At 53.9% G+C, this 22,687-nt stretch overlaps 1 protein-coding gene across 9 annotated transcripts; it reads right to left on the reverse strand.

Moving 5' to 3' along the window:
- Nucleotides 1–980: 980 nt before the first annotated feature.
- IL12RB1 (interleukin 12 receptor subunit beta 1) lies at nucleotides 981–22,687 on the reverse strand. Of its 9 annotated transcripts, none has more exons than XM_073900985.1 (16): nucleotides 22,248–22,687; nucleotides 20,971–21,033; nucleotides 20,071–20,185; nucleotides 19,407–19,612; nucleotides 18,090–18,232; nucleotides 15,174–15,207; nucleotides 14,627–14,752; nucleotides 13,778–13,860; nucleotides 12,675–12,918; nucleotides 10,637–10,804; nucleotides 9,797–9,934; nucleotides 9,267–9,422; nucleotides 7,432–7,566; nucleotides 6,408–6,513; nucleotides 6,009–6,090; nucleotides 981–5,217 (listed from the first exon to the last, which is right to left on the reverse strand). In XM_073900985.1, exons 1-16 carry the CDS (start codon nucleotides 22,453–22,455, stop codon nucleotides 4,867–4,869), a joined length of 2,358 nt encoding a protein of 785 aa, XP_073757086.1. In that variant the 5' UTR covers nucleotides 22,456–22,687; the 3' UTR covers nucleotides 981–4,866. The 9 variants fall into 9 exon arrangements, with proteins under 9 accessions (XP_073757086.1, XP_073757087.1, XP_025740820.2 ...); XM_073900986.1 differs by having other exon boundaries at nucleotides 19,407–19,576; nucleotides 22,248–22,686; XM_025885035.2 differs by having other exon boundaries at nucleotides 9,267–9,428; nucleotides 22,248–22,686.

Genomic DNA, 22,687 nt, shown 5'->3' on the forward strand with positions numbered 1-22,687 from the left:
ACCCATGGAGAAACTGAGGCTCAGAGCGCCCCAGGCTGCACAGCCAGCTGGGGATGGGGGTGGTGGTGCGGAGCCAGGGCAGCCCCGGATCCGTGAGACGTTTGTGCGCAGACGGTGTGACCCTCCCCCCAACCCCCACCCGAAGGCACATGGGCAACTGCCCCCTTCCCCCACCAGCCCTCCCGGAGTGTTTTTCTTCCCTCCTCCTGGGTGTTTTGGTTTCGGCAGGAGCGGCCCCGCGGTAGCAGGCGGTTCCCGCCGGCAGGGTCAGCCCAGGGCGGGCGGGGAGCCAGGAGCAGCTCCCGGCCAGGGTGGGGAGGACTCAGGGCGCGACCCACGCCCTCGCCCCAGCACGGGGGCCAGCAAGTGCCGTCTCCCCCCCCCCCCACCCCCACCCCCACCCCGCCCGCGTCTTGCTTGGTTCACCCGGACAGTGGGGCCCAGCGCGGTCGCGACCCCCACGCGTGGCCACAGGGGGCGCCAAGGGGCAGATGGTTCCGGGCGGGGTTTCCCACGTCAGTGCCAAGGTTCCGTGCGCTCCGTTCGTTATGAAACATTGATGGAGGCGGCTGGGTGCCTGCCCGGGAGGCCTCCTGGTTGGGGGACTAGGGCGCAGATGCCCCAGCGCCAGTGGGAGGGGGGTTGCGGACCAGAGGGAGACGCCGGGGGCAGAAGGATGGGAGAGATGCGCGAGGACCAGGCGCATTCTTGGGTATGACACCTAATCACGAGCAACCAAAGGAACACGTAAGTTGGTCTCCATCAAATTAAAAAAAAAAAAATGTTTTTTTTTTGTTTTTTTTTTTTTTTTTGTCTACAAGGACACTCTTAAGACAGTGAAGAGGTAGCCCACAGAGTGGGAGAAAATATTTACAAATCTTCTGACAAGGGATCAATATCCAGACTATATAAAGACCGCTTAGGACTCAATAATAAAAAAGATAAATAACCCAATTAAAAATAAGGAAAGGATTCAAATAGAGATTTCTCCAAAGATATAATAAATGGCCAATAAGCACACGAAAAGGTGCTCAACACCAGCAGTCCTCAGGGAAAGGCAAATCAAACCAGAGTGAGACACCACCTCACCCTAGGATGGCTCCCCGCCCCCCAAATGGGAAATAACAGGTATTGATGAAGATGTGGGGAAATCTGAACCCTCACACATTGCTGATGGGAATCGGCAGCACCTCGAGAAGGAAAGTTAAACACAGAATTACCCTATGACCCAACATTTGTACGCCTAGGCAAGTACTAAGAAAATTAAAAACAGGTGTTCACACCAAAGCCTGTAAACCATACTCACAGCAGCGGAAATGACTGCTCACAATCTCCAGAAGGTGGAACCCCCCGGGGGTGCCCACCAAGGAATGAATGAAGAAATAAACAGCGATCCATCCCCACAGTGGAATATTATTCAGCCATAAAAAGGAATGAGGTTCTGATTCATGCTACAATGGGGATGAACTTCAAAAACATGATGCTGTTTCTTCCACAAAAGAACAGACACAAAAGGCCATGTGCTGTGTGATCCCCTGGATAGGAAATGTCCCAACAGGCCAATCCATAGAAACAGAAAGCAGATTGGTGGTTGCCAGGGACTGGGGTGGCGGGAGGGGAGTGACTGCTCGTGGGCACAGGGTTTCCTTTTGAGGTGATGAAAATGTTCTGGAATTAGACAAAGGTGGTGGTTGCACAACGTTGTGAATGCATCAAATGCTACGGAATTGTTCACTTTGCAAGGGTGATTTGTATGGTATGTGGATATCTCTAAAAAAACAAAAACAAAAAAACCACGGAAAAACAAAAAAGGAGGAAAGAACAAAGGCGCACAGTTGGGGGCAGGGCATCCCTGTCATCTGCAGGGCTCCGGCAGTTACGTGTGAGACGCCAGGCCATGGCTGTCCTGTGTGTCATCTCCCACAGCCCAGGGTCCCCAGGGGCCGCTGATACCGCACCCCCTTCCTGGCTCGAGGGCAGAGACAGAGACAATGTTTCTGACCAAACGCAGAGGCCACTGGAGAAATAGAGGAGGGAGGTATCTGGGGAGGTAAACTGAGGCAGCCTCTCTCTCTGATAAGACTTAAGAGAGATAGAGACAGAGGAGAGGGAGTGAGAAGGGGCCAAGGGCTCTGGAGAGGCCTCCTTATCCATTTTACAGACCAGAACCCTGAGGCCAGTAAGGCTGAGTCCTGCTCCTGTGAACAGCAGCAGGAAGAATCTTTGAACAACTCACAAATTGGGCCTCAACAATCCTGCTCCAGGCCCCCCCCCCACCCCGCCAGCCTAGGAATAAACTCCCTCGGCCCCAGTAGTGACCTCTATCCCCCTGGCTCACTCACTCCCCCATCAACCACATCTGCTTCAGGGCCTTTGCTCTCTCGTTTTGCTGGCCTCCCCTCACCATCTTGATATCACCCCCTCCAGGAAGCTCTCTCTCACCCACTGTTCACACTTTCGCTCGTCACTCTCTCGGGGTTATTGGTGATTAGATTAGCGTCTGCCTTCCTCAGCCCACCAGAAGCCCCTCATGACAGAACTGATTCCGACCCGTATAGGACAGGGCTTGGCATACAGTAGGTGCTCAACACTGACTTCACAAATCAAGGAATGAATACAGATGTGAAATGGGGTCTACTACAGTCCTGACTCCTGGAGCTTCTGGGAGGAGCTGAGGGAAGGATATTCAGACCCTAGAGTAGTGAGTACACAGCGGGTGCTCAAAAAACGGGGGGCCAGGGCTCCGCTAAGCAGGGCTGCTCAACCTACTGAGGTAGGGACCCCAAACCAGTGCTCTGAACCCCTTCCTATTATATAGGTGGGCAAACAGAGACCCAGAAGGGTATCTCCTGGATAGATAGATATATATATATATGGTGGGCTTCAGGCATGGCTGGATCCAGGGACAAGGGAGCCATCTGTTTGGGCTGCTGTCCTCCCTGAAAGCTTCGGATTTCCCAAGGCAGTTTCAGCCTCCCCGCCGCCCAAGTGGAAGCAAGGTGTCTATCTTTTCCATTCACAACAGCAAGAGTTCCAGATGGTGCTAAATAAATGTCTCTCTCCTACTCCTTGTACGCAGGGGGCTGTGCCTAGGTGTGGGTTTGTTAACTTCAGGGGCCACCAAACAGGGTTCTGTTGTTCTGTGTGGGCCCAGGACTGGGGCAGCCTACGTGGGGGCTTTTAGCTTTCCTGGAGGTTTTACAGGGACGGTAGGCGTGGGTGTGGAGTCCTGGACTTGAGGGGGTAGCTCTGAGCCGGGGGCTTTTTTACTCAGGTCTTTTTTACGAGGCCGCTGACCCAGCATCCGTTCCTGTCTGCCCACTTGGTCCCGCCACCAAAAACTGAGAACTGATTCTCAAGGGAAGGCCTGCCTGGCAGGGAGGTGGCAAAGTCAAGGAAGGGAGCGTGCGCGGAACAGGGAGCAGTCATTAGGGCCAGGGCTTCTGTCTCCCCATCTAGATGCATATATGGGAAACTGGGGCCCCCCAAAGGGGCGGGGCCTGGACCTCTAGTCTCCCAGCCTGTGGGGCCAGACCCCTCTCACCCAGAGGCTTCAGGTCCTTTTGCCACAACCCAGTGGCTCTGGGTTCTAATCTCCACCCCTCCCTGCCCCTCCCGCCCCCACTTAACACCGGAAAAGTCTGTTTTGCAAACTCCGCAGCAGGCGGCGGGGGGGGGGGTTCCCCCCGCACCCCGTCTAGGCCTGGGAGACACGTGTTGCTGTTGCCACCTGGTGGCCACGGGGGGAATCTGAGACGACTCGTTTAACAATGGGGGGAGGGAGGGGACTGGAGAAGGGCAGATTCCGGGTGCGAATGGGGGGGCACGCGTTCCTGCTGTGGGGCGTTGGGTGTCAGGAGAAAGGGGGAACCCCAATTCCCGAACTGAGCCCTGGGCGGAGAACCGATGGACCACTAAGAGGGGCGGAGCTGGGGGAAGAACCAAAGCTCCTGTTTTGGGGGGGACCAAATCCCACTCCCCCTCGGGCCTTCGCTCCCCTTGCCCCTTCCTGACTCTGCAGAGCTCCGAGTGATCATCCCGTTCTGTTTCCCCCAGACCGGGTGCTCCTGAGGGCGCCCAGAGGGAGAGATGAATAAATGCGTGTGGAATGAATGAATGAACTCCCCTACTGGGGAGTTTTGAACAGTCCGTGCAGGCTTCAGCCAGGGGAGGGTTACCCAACAGAAGGCCCATTTATTAAGCCGTAGACCCCTCTTGACAGACCTGCGAGTTCAATATTATCCTCACCCCCATTCTACGGGGGAGGAGACTGAGGCTGAGGAGGGGCCAGCACCTCCCTCAGAACGCTTAAGGCCCCACTTGTTTTCCCACGACTCGATCCTCCTCCGGGGTTGGACCCTGCAGTGCAGCAGGAGCTCTGTGCCCGGACTCCCCGTCAAGTGCTCCTGGGACACAGCATCCAGCCTAGGGTCCTGGGATCGGCATGAGCCCCCTCTGGGCCCCCCTCCAATCTATTCTACCCTGAAAAGTTCTGTCCCTTCTCCATGGGTGTCAGGGGGTGTGGCAGCTTCCTTTTCATGGTGGTTCCTAGAGGTCCCACCACGGGCGTGGCGCAACCTGTGCTGGCCGGAGGGGAGGGGCCGGGACGGGGAAATGGGGTCACTCGGCCCAGGTTTGACTCCTGCCTGTGCTACCCTAGCTTCAGGCTAGCCACTTGCTCTCTCTGAGCCTCAGTGGTCATATCTGTAAAATAGAATAGCCATGTACCTCTCGAGGTGGTTACGGGGAATCAGGACATCACGTGAGTGTCTAGACGGAACAGGCTGGGTATGCAATGTTTGCTTAATAATCAGCCGCCTTCCGTCTTCCTGCCTGAAGGAGGCGGCCGACTTTCCCCTCTCTCCCTCAGGCCTCCAGGCCCACATGCGAAGGGCCACTGAATATGGGGGTCTGTATCAGGTCTCCCAAGGGCGGTGAGAGTCCAGCCACCTGGGCAGGGTTGCCCTCCAGACCCTCCTGCCTGCCCGGCCCCAGAGCCCGAGACTCGGGGTGGCTTTGCACCTGTCTCCTGTCCTCCAGGGGCAGCTCTGTGTCCAAGGCCAGTTCAGGAGTGCCCCGAAGCAGCTGTGTCTTCACCTCCCCAGCAGGTGTGTCCAGGTCAGTTCCCTCACCTTTTTCCCAGGACATGTTCACCACCAAGGCCTCTTTCAGGGACACCTCCTCTGGGAAGTCTGCGGGGCTTGTCCACTGCCAAGCCTAGATAGGAAGGGTGGGGTCAAGGCTAAGGACAGGGCCCTATTTTCCAACCACATAGGGAGCAGATCAGGTTCCTGCCGGCTTAATTCCCTAAAATCCCTAAAAATTTGAGGATCAGCTCTGCCTCAATGACACTCCCCCTTCAGCCCCTTTTAGGAAGCCCCCCTACCCCCACCCTCACACACACCCCCTTTCTCTTTGGGAAATTATTGCTCCTCTTCTCACTGTTGATGTGGTTGGGCACTGGCCCCACCACAAGTTGAGTGATGGACATGTGACCTGGCCCACCCAATCAGAGCACTCTAGCCCCTGATATCCACAATAGGCTCAGGGATGAGCATGTGACCTGCGCTAGGCCTATCTGTGATGGCCCTGAAACTTTTGCTAAAGTGAACGGGGAAAATGGACACCCTTCTTCCACTGGGGAAAGGCTGAGCCTGAGTGGGAGGCAAGCCTGCAGGCAGAACAGCAGTCCAGACAAATGGATGCCCAGTCTCTGGATTCCTAGACCTAGCCATGCCTGAAGCCCACCATCTGGGGAATCCACCCCCCCATCCCCCATCAGGTTTCTGTTTTGTTGAGGCCGCTTTGGGTTGTTCCTACTGCTAGGAAATGACCCACAGGAGGTTCCTGTCTGGGCCTCTGCTTGCCTATCTGTGAAATAGGACAGGTTTTTGGAGTCCCTGTGTCAGTGGTTAGGGGAGAATAAAATGAGTTAATGCATGGCCATTACTCTTGCCCAGAATATAGACCCAAGAAATAGGACTTTAAATTAGAAAAGGAGCCCTTACCTGCTTGCCCTGGCTGCTAGGGAACTCGACCACAGTGCTGGCGCAGGGTGTGGGCAGGGGTGGGCACAGGTGCCGCGCAGCCCTGGGGAGGGAAGGCAGCTGGTCAGAGGAGCAGTGTTTTCTCTCTGTTCTTACTTTTTAATTGTTCTGACTTACTCTTTTCATCTCTGCTAGGTTATAAAGGGAGAATGGATGTGGATTGGGGGTGGGGGGTGCGGGAGTCTGATAGACCTGGGTTCAAATCCCAGCTCTGCCCCCACTACAGGATACCTTGGGCCTGACTCTCTGGGCCTCAGTTTCCTCATCTGTAAAGTGGGCACAAATACCGACTCGGTGTGAGCAGTGACTATGATCACTATTGCCATTACGGATCATCTCGGGGGGGATGGTGCAAATTACCTGTTCAGGCTGAGGTACCCAATGACGCCCAGGAGAAGGATGCTGGCGAAGCTCCCCAGAGACACGAGGAGTATGGACAAATCGAACAACCGGGAAACCTGGACTTCTGGGAGTGGGAGAGGTTGAGTTGGGGGAGGGACACCTGCTGCCTCTCACAGGGAAGGGAGCTGGGAGGGCTGGACCCTCCAGCAACTCGCTGCTGACCATGGCACGCCGTGGGTCCCTCTGTGGCTGGTTCCTCATGTGTGAAGCAGGAGGCCAGGGAACCCACTTGCCCCGCGTCTGCAGGATAAAGGCCTGGCACACAGGGCTCAGGACACTGTAGCTCCACGTGCCCACAGGTTGTGCTCACGTGATTGCTCCCCTGGACCCAGACCTGCCACCCCACGCCAAGCCTGACTCGCTGGTTCTCTTGAGACCAGACTGCTCTATAAGGGCAAGAGGAAAGGACCATGGCAGGAACAGGGATCATTTGGTTTCCAGATATCTTCCGGCCACACACCCCAAGACAGCGGAGCCCACCTCCTTATCTTTGTGACAAAAGAGACACTCATTCATTCATATTCATTCATTCATTCACTCAACAAATGGCCCCCAGCCCCCTCCCCCTCCCCCTCCCCTGGAGCCCCCAGGCTGGGGGAGCAGAGCCTGGACACAGACACCCTCACCCACTCCCAAGGTGTCAGGCCAGGAAGGAAGGATTGTCACAACTAGGGGCGGGCACCCAGGGGAAAGCATGGAAGGCTTCCTGGAGGAGGAAGCTTTTGAGCTGAGTTTTAAGGAGGAATAGGAGTTAGCGGGGAGAACAAACATCCCAGGCAGAGGGGCCTGCATGGGTAAGGCAATGGGAGTGTGAGAGAAGGTCCATGAGGGGAAACTGCACAAGGAGGGGGGAGCAGAGTGGGCTGGGACTTTCTTCCGTGGGAGATACATGGGGAGCAGGGCCAGGGTGGGGCTGCTTGTGGAGGCTTGGGATGGGGCAGTGCATGCTGGGTACATACCCAGGCCCTGCTCTCCTACTCACCGATGCTGAATGGCTGGGGCTGGCTCCAGGCGCCCTGCAGCGTTGCCGTGTCTGCGCGAACCTGCACGGTGTAGGCTGTGCCAGCCCGAAGGCCACCAAGGGTGACCTGGGTCTCTGTGGGCTTCACGGGCAGCTCTGTGGGAGGGAGGCAGCCCTGGGTCCCCAGACTTCCTTTACTCCCAGGAGGCCAGGCTCAGGGGTGGGATGCCCAGGTCCTGGCTGGGCAGCCACACCCTGGGAGTGGTAGTGGGGACTCAAGCACATTTTGCTAAAAATTCTTTTTTTTTTTTAATTTAAGATTTATTTATTTTAGAGAGAGAGCGAGAGCACGAGCAGGAGGGGCAGAGAGAGAGGGAGAGAGAATCTCAAGCAGACCCTGCGCTGAGCGTGGAGCCTGAGGCAGGGCTCAATCTCATGACCCTGAGATCACCACCTGAGCTGAAACCAAGAGTGGGACACTTAACTGACTGCACCAGCCAGGCACCCCTGCTGAAAACTCCAAATGCACCCATTCACCTCAGCTTATTTGGAAGAATATTCTTCCCCCAACTATTTCGTGAATGATGCTATCTTTCTCAAATTCTGACCTCTGCTGGTTCCTTGCTCACTTCCGGACCCAGCCCCATTGTCCAAGCTCCCTAAAGGTTCAGTTGCACCTCAGGGCCTTTGCACTGGCAGTCCCGCCTCCTCTACCTCGCTCACCCTTTCCCCAGATATCCCCATGGTTTCCTCCCTCTCCTCCTTCCCATCTTTAGGGTGAAGATCAGCATTAACTTTGCCTATCTTGCTTCCTCAGTGTCCCTACAACCTCAGCACACAGCAGGACCTCAGCACACGCTGTGGAATTGGATGGCTTTAACAAATAAAGCTCTCCGTAAAAATCCTTAAAATGAGAATACAGTTGTTGGCTGTTATCAAGCAGAAAACAATTCCTAGAACCCTAAGTCTATATTATTCGTATATACATATATTCAAGAGGAATATTCTTCAAAAGAAATTGGAGCGGGGGGAGGGGGATTGGTCAATTTGGCCAATGGGCATTTGGCGCGTTCATCTTCAGCATTTTGACTTTTGGCAAATTGGTAAAAGGGCTCCTTCCAGCTGCACCACCCTGAATAAGACACTGAACCCCACTTGGCCTCCTTTGCCCCCTCTAAACAATGGTTGATCAAGAGGATGGCAGGATGTCTGTGTCTCTGATGCTAGAAGATTCCCCCCAGCAAGCCCCCCCTCCCGGCATTCATGCCTTGATGGGTGCTGGGTGCTGGGTGAGAAGGCGGAGACACGAAGTGGCAGGTCTTGCTGGCCTGGCCTGTTGCTGCAGGCGGTGGCTGGGTGAGGCCATATCTGAAAGACCGTGTTCCCCGCATGGAAGGTGGGGCCCCCAGTGTGTGAAACGGCAGGAAACCCCAGCACTGGTGAGACTTGCCCTGTACGTTTTGCTTTCTTTCCCTCCCAAGGGGCAGGAAGGGGCACCTGACTGAGCCCAAATCCAGGCTTGCTTAACCCTTGGGCAGGAATCCCTCTCCAGGCCTCAGTTTCCCCATCTGTGAAATGGACACCATCATCCCGCTCCATGGAAGTCGAGTTGCCAATTCGCATAGGGTTGCCATCCATACACGGAGTCCATCATGAGCCCACAGCTGCTGCCCACTGGGCCCTCCTGGGGGTCCGGAAAGGGCAGTCCGGCCTCTCTGAGTCGAACAACCTTCCTTTATGGGTGGGAAAAACCAAGGCCCAGAGAGGGCCAGTGAGGTGCTCAGGGTCCCCTAGCAAGGCAGACGTCGGCCCCAGGCCCCCTCTTACCCCCGCCCAGCCCGCGCTGCCTCACGTACCAGACGTGAGGTTTTCCTCCTCATCCTGGTAGCGCACGACGTACTCCTTCAGGACCCCCGGGCACGTGCTCAGCGGGGATGGTGTCCAGTCCACAGACACGGAGTCCTGGCTGAGCTTCTTCACCAACACGTGTTGTGGGCGTCCGACCCCCGAGGCTGCAACTAGCACCATCGCCATGGTCAATTCCAAGAGCACCGGCTGAACGTTTCCTGCCTGCCCAGCCTGGCACTGTCCAGACACCCAGGGAAGCTTGGCGACAGAGTCAGGCGGGCCTGGGTTTGAATCCCGGCTCCATGACTCAGGCCCCATCGCTGCCCCTCTCTGAGACTCACTTTTCTTATGTATGAAATGGGGCAATGCCGCTCGGGGCGGGGAGTCTTCGGGATCCCCTGGGACTTCTGCACGTCTGGCTTCTGGCCAAGGCCTGACCCAGAGTAAGTGCCTCCAAGTGCTCGTTCCCTCCTCCCGACACCCAAGGCCACCACCAAGCCCTCCAGAGAGACCACCCTTGCAGGTGTGGGCTACTCACCATTGCCCCCAAAGTGGTAGGTGGACAAGACTGTGGACCACGAGATGGGCTTCTCTGGGCGTGGAGAGGCAAAGATCATGATGTGGTAACACACCTTCTGCTCCATTGCCCCAGATCCTCTGCTCCAGCTGTAGGTTGCTAGAAGGATTGACAAGGCCCAGGCTGGTAAATAGGTTGTATCACCACCTCCGCCTCTTTGCACTAGCTGTACCGCATGCCAGGAACTTCTAGAGCACTCCTGCTCATGCTTCAAAGCCCTTGCACCAATGTCCCCTCTTCCAAGATCCCTTCCTTATTCTCCCCATAGCCCATCTCCCACCTGCAGCCCAGCCCGGACTCTACGGGGCCAGGTGCATCTGGATCCAGCTCTTGTCTCCCTAGTCTAGGAACCCCTCAAGGGCCAGGCTGAGGCTGAGGTTTCCGGGGGCCCTGGCCAGGCCCAGGGTAGGAAGTGGGAGAGTGAGAGGCTGCCGGGGCTCTAAGGTTCCCCCTTTTTCTCCAGAGGCCTCATTAATTTGCCACCAGCATCTTGTGAGCTGCCACCTTCTTTGGCACAGGTGGCTGTTTAACAAACACCCTGGGATGTGACACTCATTACCTCTTGGGGTGCAATCTGCCCGGGGCTATAAGCCCTGACACCTCAGGATACTGGCAGGAGGCTTCAGACCCACATGGGTGGCAGGGTCCAAGCCTCAGCCTGTTCCCACCTCTGTGTGACCTTGGGCAAGGAGCAAGACCGCTCTGGGCCTCAGGCACCTCACACGCATGGCCCCTGTAGGTTGGAGCCAACCGGGGACTCTAAGGGAGGAGGCAGAGGCGGTGTGACTGATGTTACGGTACCCATTCCGGTAGGGTCCGGGTCCTGGGGTGGAGTCAGTGCGCAGTTGGTAAGGTTCCTGTCCTGGCCCTGGGGTTGCCACTCAATGCAATATGCCTTGGCCCCGGCCTGGGCTGGCCAGTGCATGGTGGTCCCATTGGCTCCCACAGTGATATTCAGAGCCCCTGGTTCTGGAAGGAGATGAGAGAGGCACATCAGAACAGCAGCTCCACTCCCCTCCCCCGCCCCCCCCCCCCCCCCGCCAGTCCAAGGCTCCTATAGCCCCATCCCACCCTCTCGCCAAACTCTAACCGCACAGGGCTGCGAGTTTCTGTATCTAGCTCTGTCTCCTCAATACCAGGGGCTGCCGGGCTGGGGACCGGGCACAGAGGCAGGGTTAGGCTAGCAAGGGCGGTTTGAATGAGGTAGGTCTGACCGTGAGTTCCCTGCCAAAACGCCCACCATCAGTGCTGCCTGTACTGCACCCCCCCACCCCACCAGCCTGGGGGGGCTTCTCCTGCTCTAGCAGATGCCCGGCCCCCCACCACCTGCCTCCCCCAGTAGCGGTGGGTCTGGGGCAGGATGGGCCTCCCAGGCCTGAGGGCACACCCACTTGGTCCCCAGGGGCTCATCTCTCCCCACTCCCTCCAGCAAGGGCATCAGCGACAACCTCAGGGAGGCGGGCACTGTTTCCAATTCCAGGGACAACAACTACCATTTACTGAGCACCAGCTGTATGCGCCAGGCCGGTGCTGAGTGCTTGACGGGCGCCACTCTGCTACAAAGTGGGACCGTGAGCACCCCAATCATACAGAAACTGAGGCTCAGAGAGGGAGAGCCACTGGCGCACGGTCACACAGTGGGGCCATGACCCAAGCCAGGCCAGGAGCTGACAGACTCGCGGCTGTGCCACCATGACAAGGGGCTTTCCCTCTCTGAGCCTCAGCGGTCTTATCTCTGAAATGGGCATCACTGTACCAGCCGTGTCCTCACAGGACTGCTGGGTGCTCAGTAGGCCCAGGACCAGGGTGAGGTGAGTGAGGCACGCATCAGGCACAAAACTGGAGGCACCAAAGAACTCAGTCATCACGATAAACACTGTTTCGAGGCAATATTTTTTAAGAATCAAAAAAATGAATGCAAAAATATGTGGTGAGCACTCTTCCTAATTGCCGAAAGGTGGGAAAAGCCCAAATGTTCATTAATGGATAAACAGATAAACACCACGTGGTCTATCCGCACAGTGCAACATTACTCAGCCACGAAAAGGAAGTGAAGCCCTGACACACGCTACAACATGGGGGAACCTCAAAAACATGACGCTGGGTGAGAGAAGCCGGTCACAAGAGGCCACAGTGTGTGTGACCCCATGTATATGGAACGTCCAGAACGGGCAAATCCATAGAGACAGAAAGCAGGTTAGTGGGTGCCAGGGGCCGGGGTAAGGGACAGGGGGTGACTGCTGATGGGCATGGGGTCTCCTTTTAGGGATGACAGAAATGTTCTAGAACTAGACAGAGGTGATGGTTGCCCATGATTGTGAATGTCCGGAATGCCACTGAATCGTACCTACTAAAGTGGCTAATGTTGCTATGTGAATTTCACCTCAATAACATATGTATATGTATTCACGTGCATGTATACATAAATGTAAGTCTTGATTTTTTTCCTCATATCTATAAATATAGGTACATCTTTAAGCATGTCTATACATATACATAAGCAAATATCAAGATTTTAAATGAAGATAGGATCAATCGTGCACTTGTGCCATCTGGCCTCACTCACCACACCCTGATCCCCGCCCTGGTCCCAGAAAAATTTATTTACCAAGACGGGTGGTTGGCCTGGGCTGTAGTTTGCCAGCTAGAGTTTTTTTTTTTTTTTTAAATATTGCATTTTAACAGTATGTACCTTAATTAGTGATTTTGACACGTTCCTAAATTAGACACCTGTTTGATTTTTGTGCCTCACCTGCCTCACCCTAGTCTAGCGGAGGCTCAGAGTAAGTGCTGAGCTCTGAGAGGCCCTCCCGCAGCCCTCCCCGGCCAGAGGAGGCACCTGTGTGGGTGTGGGTTTGGGCAGGAATGTGCCACGTCTGGTTGGGGCCAGGGCCGAAGCGATTCTGGGAGACAACAGCCAGGTCATAGGCTGCGCCAGCGAGGTTGAGTGGTTTCCTCAGCTGAAAGGTCATTGTGGACTTGGTCTTACACGTGCAGGACAGCATGTGCAGGCGGGCGCGGTAGGTCACCTCCCCGCCAGAGTTGGACCCGAGGCAGCCTTCTGGAAGCTCAAGCTGGGGCAGCTGTCGTGAATGTAAGAAATGGTTTGTGGAGACCTGAACACAGTCATCATGCCCATGGGCCAACATCAGGGTGCAGCCCCTGAACAGACTCATCCATGGACCACAGTCTGTGACATGAGCCAAAAGTTTTTAAAAAACAAACCAAACCAAACAAAACAAAACCCGCAGTGCTGGCGAGGCTGCTGGGAAATAGGCATTCATGGCCAGTGCATGTTGGCTTGGAGGGAAAATAATTTGGCAAAACCTACGGAGAGCCAGGAAAAAAATGTTTTTTCTATCTTTGGACCCAGTTACCTCCAGCCGGGAAATGTTTTCTAAGAAAGGGAATTCAAATGAGAGGAAAGGCAGGAAGTAAAGCTTTACTGCAGCCTTACTGTGCCAGCCCATTAGGGACCTGGCCAAGTTAGTTATGGTAAAGCCAGTGGGTGAAACATCTGATGGTTTTGCCCCTGACTTGGGCAAGAAATTTTCCCTCTGTGCCTCAGTTTCCTTCTTTGTAAAACAGGGGTTAATTAGACTGCTCTTAATGTGTTGTTTGGGGGATTTCAAAGAAATTATCTCCCACCCAAACCAACATGGCCCACCCCGGCCTGCCTCCTTCCACCCTAGCCCCTCACAGTCTGTTCCCCCGCCATGGCAGCCAGGGGAAGTCTGTGAACACCTGAACCCAGTCATATTTCTCTGCTCACACACCTTCCATTGCTCCCCATTAACTGCAGATTTAAACGCACAGTCCTTGGAGTCCTTGCCACCTCCACGTCCCTTCCCTCACCGTATCCCACTTGCACACCCCGACTCCAGCCTCTTGTCTCCTTCGCTCCATCCCTGGCCACCCCACAGCGTTGTGACGGCCCATTACCTGCCCGTGCAGGGTCACCTGCCTCCTTCCATGTGGACGGAGAGCCTCCACCGAGAACCTCAAGGTGGGCTTTGGGGGATGTTCTGCAATGGGGTGACAAGACAGTGACGCTGGGGGTGGTCCCTTGCTCACCGCCACCTCCCGCAGACCCCGCACGGGGACCCAGGACCTTTTCCTTCCCTCCCTTGAAACACAGGATTCCCATGGGTCGTTAAATAGTTTTCAAAATCGGAAACATGGAGATCTAGTCTACGACACCGTGACTATACTTAACGCCATAAAACTGTACACTTTCGAGGCGCCTGGGTGGCTCAGTCAGATAGGCATTGGGCTCTTGATTTCAGCTCAGGTCACGGTCTTCAGGTTGTGGGATCGGGCTCCAGGCTTGATGGGGAGGCTGCTTGAGACTCTCTCTCTCCCTATCCCTCTGCCCCTCCCCCTGCTATGCGTGTGCACTCTCTCTCAAATAAATAAATAAGGTCTTAAAAAAAAAAAACCCTACACTTTAAAATGATTAAAATGGAACTTTTTTAAAAGATTTTATTTATTTATTTGAGAGAGAGAGAATGAGAGATAGCACGAGAAGGAAGACGGGCAGCGGGAGAAGCAGACTCCCCGCTGAGCAGGGAGCCCGATGCGGGGCTCGATCCCAGGACCCTGGGATCATGACCTGAGCCGAAGGCAGACGCTTAACCGACTGAGCCACCCAGGAGCCCTGCCCTGCCACCTTTTACTAATTACTACGAATTTCTCCCTCTGCCTTATTTTTAACACCCGCCACCTTATTTCTAATCCCCACTGCTGTATTTCTAATGCCTGCCCCGTTCCTGTGGCTCTGAGTGTTCTCACCAGGGGGGACACACACGGGGCTGCTCCAGCTGCTCCAGGGGTCTCCTGGGGCTCCCGGCCTGAGTCGCCGCCTGCGTAGCTGGAATTCCTGGGCAGCGTCCGTCCGCAAGGGGCATAGGCAGGACTCTGGCGGGGAAATAGGCCAAACATCAAGCTGAAGGGCTGTCCCATACCTGGGGGTGCCTGGGGCTTGGCACTCGTCATTTAGCCATCATACACTTATTGAATGCCAAATGTGTGCTGGGCCCTTGGGCCACCATGGGAATAGGCCAGGCCCTGTCCTCTTGGGTGGCCTCAAGATCTCCCATTCCTGCCCCGGCCCTAGGTCGGAGTCGAGGCTGGGCCAACCCAATGGGATGCGACCCTGATCAATGAATGGCTTCTCACCCCCAAGGCTGTTTCCTCACCTGTGAAATGGGAATAATCCAATACTGAACTACAGGGCGGGCCAGCAAGCATACAAAGAATTTAGCACTGGGCCTGGCATACAGTGGGTGCTCAATTAATGCTAACATGCTGCCGCTGTTGTTGGTACTATTATTCTCACCGAAGCCAGCATCCTCCTGATGTCCGCAGTTGCCCTAAGACCAGATCATACATATGTATATGTAGTTTTACTTTTGGTAAAAGGTAAAAAAAATATTTGAAAAAAATATTAGCTCTTTAACCATTTTAAACAATTATTCTAAGCGCAATGTGGGAGCTTGGATTAGATCCAGGAACAGAAAGAGGACATTTGTTTAAAAAAAAAAAAAAAAGAGGACATGCGTGGAAAAACGGGGGATATCTGCATAATCTCTGGTTTAGTGCCTAGCAACATTCCAATGTTCGTCTCAGTTGTGGACAGACGCACTCAAAAACGTAAGATGTTCGCATGTGGGGAGGCTGGGGGCCGTTTCTAGGGGAGCTGCTACTTCCTTGGAACTTTTCTGAAAATCTAAGATTATTCCCAAAGTAAGTTTTGCTTAAAAGATTTCAGGAGGCGGGCGCCTGGGTGGCTCAGAGGGTTGGGCGTCTGCCTTCGGCTCAGGTCATGATCCCAGGATCCTGGGATCGAGTCTCGCATTGGGCTCCCTGCTCAGCGGGGAGCCTGCTTCTCTCTCTCTCCCTCTGTCATGAATAAATAAAATCTTTAAAAAAAAAAAGATTTCAGGAGGCAAAATTATTATTCTGTACTTTCCTACAAAAATTATTTTAGGAGGGAAAAACCTGTATGTCAGTGGTGTTGGGGGTCAGGAAAGTCAGGTTTAGGACACGGCCTACCCCCCATGCCCTGTTTGATGTGGAGGGGTCCCCCAACATCCTGAGCTTCAGCTCCCTCCTCTGCAAAAGGGGGGATGCAGGGTCTACTGCAGAGTGTGCTTAGGGGGCTGGAAATAAAAAAGAGAGAGATACCCCTCCCCAGCAAGGGTCCCATATCACCTGTCTCTAACTGATCCCATTCACCTGATGGGGTCACTGAGGCTCAGGGGGGGCCCAACATTGGGAGGGAAGATGAGGCTGAAGCTGGATAGCTCCCTGGCCTCAAGATGCTCCCTGTCTGAGGGAGGAGGAGACACCACAATTCAGAGGCTGGAGGTCTCTGTCTTCTCCCAATCTAGGAGTTTCTTGGAGCCTAATAAGCAAGGGCTGAGGTCTCTTACAGGCCCCGCTTGCTCTGCGTGAGGGCAACAGAGGGGGGCAGCAGAAGGTAGCTGCGGAATGAATGAAGGTCCACGGAAGACATACAGATGGCCAACAGGTAGATAAACCACGTGCAACATCACTCATCATCAGGGAAGTGCAAATCAAAACCACAAGGAGATATCACCTCAGTTTGAATGACTATCATCAAAAAGACACAAGACAGGGGCGCCTGGGTGGCTCAGTTGGTTAAGTATCTGCCTTCGTGATCCCAGGGTGCCGGGATCGAGCCCCACATCGGGTTCCCTGCTCGGCGGGAAGCCTGCTTCTTCCTCTCCCTCTGCCTGCCGCTCCCCCTGCTTGTGCTCTCTCTCTCTGTCAAATAAATAATAAGTAAAATCTTGTTTTTAAAGATTTTATTTATTTGACAGAGAGAGACACAGCGAAAGAGGGAACACAAGCAGAGGGAGTGGGAGAGGGAGAAGCAGGCTTCCCCGCGGAGCAGGGAGCCCGATGTGGGGCTCGATCCCAGGACCCTGGGATCATGACCTGAGCCGGAGGCAGATGCTTAACGACTGAGGCACTCAGGCACCCCATAAATAAAATCTTAAAAAAAAAAAAAAGAACTACAATATGATCCAGCCATTCCACTTCTGGGTTTTTATCTGGAAATGAAAACACTAACTCAAGATATATCCGCCCCCATGTTCACTGCGGCATCATGTACAATGGCCAAGATACAGAAGCAACCTAAGTGTCCAGGGGCGGAAGAATGGAAAAAGAACATGTGGCATATATATATATATATATATATATAAAATGGAATATTATTCAGCTATAAAAGAAGGAAACCCTGCCATGTGTGACAATGTGGTTGGGCCTTTAGGGCATTATGTTAAGTGAAATAAGTCAGAGAAAGACAAATACCATAGGATTTCTTGCACACGTGGAATCTAAAGCAAAACAAAATGGAACTCATAGACATGGAGAACAGATTGGTGGTCACCAGAGGCAGGGGTTGGGGGGTGGGTGGAATGGGGATCAAAAGGTACAAACTTCAGTGATAAAATAAATAAGTCCTAGGGATGTCATGTACCGCATGGTGATTATAGTTCATAATACTGTATAATGTACTTGGAAGTTCCTAGGAGAGTAGATCGTAAAAGTTCTTACAAGACATAAGGTTTGTACTTCAGATGGTGAAGGAAAGTAGCTAGACTAATTGTGATCATTTCACAATATATACAAATATCAAATAATGATGTACACCTGAAACCAATATAATGTTATATGTCAATTATATCTCAGAAAAGAAGAGGAAGAAGAAGAAGAAGAAGAAGAAGAAGAAGAAGAAGAAGAAGAAGAAGAAGAAGGAGAAAAGGAAGGAAGGAAGCTGAGTGAGTGGAAGGGCAGCTTCCTAGAGAGGTGGCCCTTGAGCTGGACCCTGAAGGTGGGCTGGATTCTCATGAGCTCAGATGGAGAAGAAGGTGTGCAGATGGAGGAGACTGCATGGGCAAAGGCAGAGTCTGGAAATGAGGGCATGGATGAAGAATGATGGCCATTTGGAGGGGGCCAGAGGAAGCGCCAGGTGGGTGAGTGTACCTGGGGCCAGCTGAGGAAAGGATGCCCTCCTGAAGGTAATAGGGAGCAATGGAGGGTGTGTGAGCAAAGGAGGTCATGATGAGATCTGAGTGTCAAAGAGACTCCAGAGGCTAGCTACAGGGCAAGAGTGGAGGCCAGGCGGGAGGGGTGATAGATGTAGAGATGGTGAAACTGATTTGGGGGTCATGTTCCCTGAGGAGAAGCCTGTGTTCTCTCCTGACCTGGGGAATAAACTCACCAACTTCCACAGGCTGCCGGGTGTCCGGTGCCGGAACTGCACCTCGGCGCCATCCTGGCGGGCTGGGGTCTCCCACTTCAAGAGCACCTGCCCCGCGGACCCAGACACGGTGATGTCGCTGGCTGACGGAGGGTCGTATTTAACTGGGAGCAAAGATGGGGGTTGGGGAGGGAAGCCAGCATATGTGCGAGTTATTGGTCCTGAAAATTTCAGAAAATCTGCCCCACCCAGCCCAGGATAACCAACCGAGTCCCCAGTATGTGCATCAGGGAAACCCTTACAGGTTCCATCTAAGCCTGGAATTCTATGGATCAAAGATTCAAGACTGACACTCCTTGTGGCAGCATTTTGTTGAGACGGGCACTCTTGTGAATTGCTGACAAGAGGATAATTAATTGAATCTACTTTTTTTTAGAGGACTATTAGGGAAATCTTACTAATTTTTTAGACCCAGACCTAAAAAGAAACATCTATCATTCTTTCTGCATCTTGGTCGTACCATGCCTGATTCTACCTCAGGGCCTTTGCACTTGCTATGCCCTTGTGCCCTCTGCCTGGAACACACTTCTCTACACTTTATTCTTGTTGGATCCTTTTTATCCTTCCAGGCTCAGCTTGAGCTGGAGGCCTCCTTGACCTCCCAGCAGTATCTCCTCATATGTAATAATCATTCCTGTTCATCACTCCCACTTGAATCGGGGGCTCCATGAGGGCAGAGACAGGGACAGGACTCCAGGGAGGCAAGAAAGACAAAGTTGTACAAATACACGGTCGGATCCTGTCTTCATCTTAAAATTTGATATTTTGTTCATCACGGATTTTTTTGGCATTAATTTTGATTTTTTTAATACCGCTTTACAGAATTATTTATGTTGACTACTGAGTTTTTTGGCACCCCCTTACAATTTTGTGCCCAAGGCAGTTTCCTCCCTCACCTCACCCTAATCCCAGCCCAGAGCTGCAAACTGTGTTGGCCTCGCTCATGTCCCCTGTGACACAGCGTAGCAGAGTAGCAGTGCAAATGCTAGATGTTTTATATGTACGTGGCTGCGTCGTGAAAACAGATGTTGAAGACCCAACACGATCCCGGCAGTATTACAGTTTCAGGGAGAAACCGGAAGCAACCGAAGTATCCAGCAGCTGGGGATTGGCGAGGGGACCGTGAAAAACTCTGCCATGTCCCGCAACAATGTTTGATGCGAAAATCATTGGCGTTAGCAAGCCCCTGGCCCAAATCTGCACATATCTAGGCTCAGGGATCAGCGGCGTCTGTGGGTGAGGAAGGGGCAGCAGGGAGGAGGAGAACAGGGTGCTGACCTGCGCTATGAAGCTTCAGGGTGATCTTAGGCGACTTCTGCGTCCGGTTCTCGGCTCGAGATTCCACCCAGAGCGTGACGGGCTGAAACACAGCTATGCCGTCCTGGTCAGAGAACCACAGGCTGGTGGCTGAGCCCGCGGCGAAGTAGCAGCAGTGCCCAGACTTGAGGCTGCGCGAGGGGAGCGTTGGTGCTGAGTTTGGCGTCCTAGGGACACGCAGCGTGGCTCAGCAGCCCCAGCAGATGGTGCGCATCACATCCCAGCATCTTCTTCTGCCCCTTTGACTCCCCGCCCCCCAGCCTGGGGACTCTATGGGGATCAGCCCTGCAACTGAGCGGTTTGGGGGACCCCAGAATCTTGCAAGATGGGCTGCCACAGGTGGAAGGAAGAAATGAATGAATGGATGGAAGGATGGACAAATGGGTGAGCGGGTGAGGAGGAAGGAAGAACTAGAGGGACCTTCATTGCCACCCAACCTGGATGCCCACCTACATTGACAGCCCCCCCCAAATAGAGTCCTCACCCTCCCTTCTCACATGAGACACTCAGCCTCCAGGAAGGGCAAGGACCCTGCTAAGGTCACACCTCTGAGAGCAGGGGCATGGGGGCAGGAGCAAGTGCGGGATGACGTGTGAGGGTTTGGGGACTGGGGCGGGGTCCTCACCAGCACCTCAGGAAGTGGCTGACCCCAGCCGTGGGGCCCTCATACTTCCAGGAACATTCATAACCAGCGCTGACTATCCGGTAGCAGTTCAGGTCCCTGGGGCCTGAAGCCGAGCCTGGAGGAGATCCCAGAGGTTTGAGAATGGACCAAGAGTGGGGAGGAGGGCCCTCCTTGCTGGTGCGCACTCAGGATGAATCTTTGTGACATTTAAGTAACCCGGTGTCAACCTCAGCCTCAGCCCACTCCCAGCACCCTCCCTGTACCTTTTCCTCCTGTCTCCTGCCTTCTCCCCTGCTCCCCCTGCTCCACCCACACCAGCCTCCTCACCAGTCCTCAAACACACCGGGCTCACTCCCACCTCTGGGCCTTTGCACATGCTGTGCCAGCTGCCTGGAATGCTTTTCCCCCAGATCTTAACATTCCAGTTTCTCCTTCAGTGTCACCTCCTTGACCACCAGCCAGCCTGAAGCAGCCCCCTCCTCTGTCCCTCACCTTCCTCTGTCTGGTTTCTCATAGCACGTTCTGGTATGCTGTGTGTTTGTTTGCCTTTTATCCACCTCCCACACTCGGCTGTGACCCCAGGAAGTCAGTTGGGCTTGTAGCTGATTCTTTCACACCTAGGACTGTGTCTGCACACAGTAGGTGCTCAGTAAATAGTTCTTGCACAAAAGAATGGACGAAGTGCCTGCTCGGTAGCAGACCCTTGGTGGGGTCCCCCAGGACACCCGAGCTTGGTGAGGACAGGACAGTAGGCTGTCTGAAAGTAGGCTGACAGTAGGCTAGACCTCAGGTGGGCCTGAATCTTTGGCTGGGCAGGAGGGAGCTGAGAGAGGACCTGCTAGGGAAGGATCAGTCAGAACCCAGCATGACCTCTCCCCACAATGGGGAATTGTCTCAGACCTGAGTCTGCATCCGGATATGGCAGGTCCTGAAAACAGCACCCACTGGTACTGCAGGCTTCAGCTGCAAAGACAACGAAGAGATAATGACATTCCCAGTCTTTCACTGCATGGGGAAGGGGCTCAGGCTGGGGGCTTGCCAAGCGACCATCCATCCACCCATCCACTCTCCCATCTATGGATTCACCCACCCAGCCTCCCATCCATCCACACATCCAACCTTCCACCCATCCACCCACCATGCATGCATGCATTCATCTGTCCTACTATCCATCCACCTTTCCATCCATCGACCCATCTACCCATCCATCCACCCGCTCATTCATCCACTCATCAACTTCATAGGCTGCTCTTCCAAAGCAACTTAGAATCCCCGGTCCTCCTCCCAGTCTCTGGTCTCCAGCCCTGCCTGACCCCGGAGGGCCCTGAAACGTTGCTGATCCTCAGTTTACAGAGAGGGAAACTGAGGCACAGAGAGGCAAAGTAGTGGCCCGAGGTCACACGGCAGCAACAGCAGAGCTGGAATTAGAGTTCAAACCCAGTCATCTGCAGGGGTCTGGACTCCTTCCCATTCGATTCCACGAGATGGAGAGACAGTATGTGTGTATGTTTTATATAATAATATAAGATACACTATAAACATAATCAGTGATCATGTATATCAATTATCTACATACTTTTCCTTATCCTTTTTCTTTTTTTTAAAGATTTTATTATTTATTTATTTATTTTTAAAGATTTTATTTATTTATTTGAGAGAGAGCACAAGCAGGGGGAGTGGCAGGCAGGGGTAGAAAGAGAAGCGGGCTCCCTGCCGAGCAGGGAGCCCGATGCGGGACTCAATCCCAGGACCCTGGGATCATGACCCGAGCCGAAGGCAGACGCCTAACGACTGAGCCACCCAGGCACCCTTAAAATTTTATTTATTCATTTGACAGAGAGAGAGAGCACAAGCAGGCCGAGTGGCAGGCAGAGGGAAAGGGAGAAGCAGGCTCCCCGCGGAGCAGGGAGCCAGACGTGGGGCTTGATCCCAGGACCCTGGGATCATGACGTGAGCCGAAGGCAGACGCCCAACCCTCTGAGCCACCCAGGCGCCCCTCCTTATCCTTTTCTTAGCATTTCTCACAGAACTCCGGGAAGAGAGAAAGATTCAGAGATTCCGCCCATTCCACAGAAGACAAAGTCGAGACCAGAGCTTAGATGCCCAAGTCTGACCCTAGAAGCCAATCTCCCATTTGACAAGAGGGACAGACTGAGGCACAGAGACACAGAACCTACCCCAGATCCCAGGTCCACAGCCCTCCACACACTTGGCGCCCAGCAAGAAGAGCCATGGTGTCAGGGTGGGGCACTCACCGCCTCGCCCTGGGAGCAGGAGCAGAAGGAGGGGGACCAGCCTGGCCCACGCCTGCCCCATTGAGCCCACACAGAGGCCTGCAGGCCCAGATGAACTTCCGCCAGCCACCCCGTCCTCGCCCCTGAACATGTTGAAGCTGAGTAAGAAAGAAGACTTAAAAGATTAAAAAAAAAAAAAAAAAAAAAAAAAACTTAGGTGTCATGGCCCCTCCTGGTGCAAGTCAAACTGAAAGAGAAACCCAGGAAGTCAGCTCGGTGGCGGTGGCCTTATCCCGGCCACAAACCCACCCGTGGGGCAAGTCTGATCCAGGGCCACGGATCTGGGGGTCTATTCTGCTGGCCCAAGCCCTAGCTGGACAGAA

The sequence above is a fragment of the Callorhinus ursinus genome, unplaced genomic scaffold (assembly GCF_003265705.2).
Source record: "Callorhinus ursinus isolate GAN/ISIS: 27379988/994484 unplaced genomic scaffold, GSC_fseal_2.0 scaffold15, whole genome shotgun sequence".
NCBI lineage: Eukaryota > Metazoa > Chordata > Mammalia > Carnivora > Otariidae > Callorhinus > Callorhinus ursinus.

Coding starts and splice junctions, on each gene's coding strand:
- IL12RB1 (XM_025885035.2), bottom strand. CDS start 22,455: ATGTTCAGGGGCGAGGACGGGGTGGCTGGCGGAAGTTCATCTGGGCCT. Junction 18,233..19,406: donor CCTGAAGCTTCATAGCGCAG/GTCAGCACCCTG, acceptor CTTTGCTCCCAG/TTAAATACGACCCTCCGTCA. Junction 10,805..12,674: donor CCAAACCCACACCCACACAG/GTGCCTCCTCTG, acceptor ATCTCCTTCCAG/AACCAGGGGCTCTGAATATC.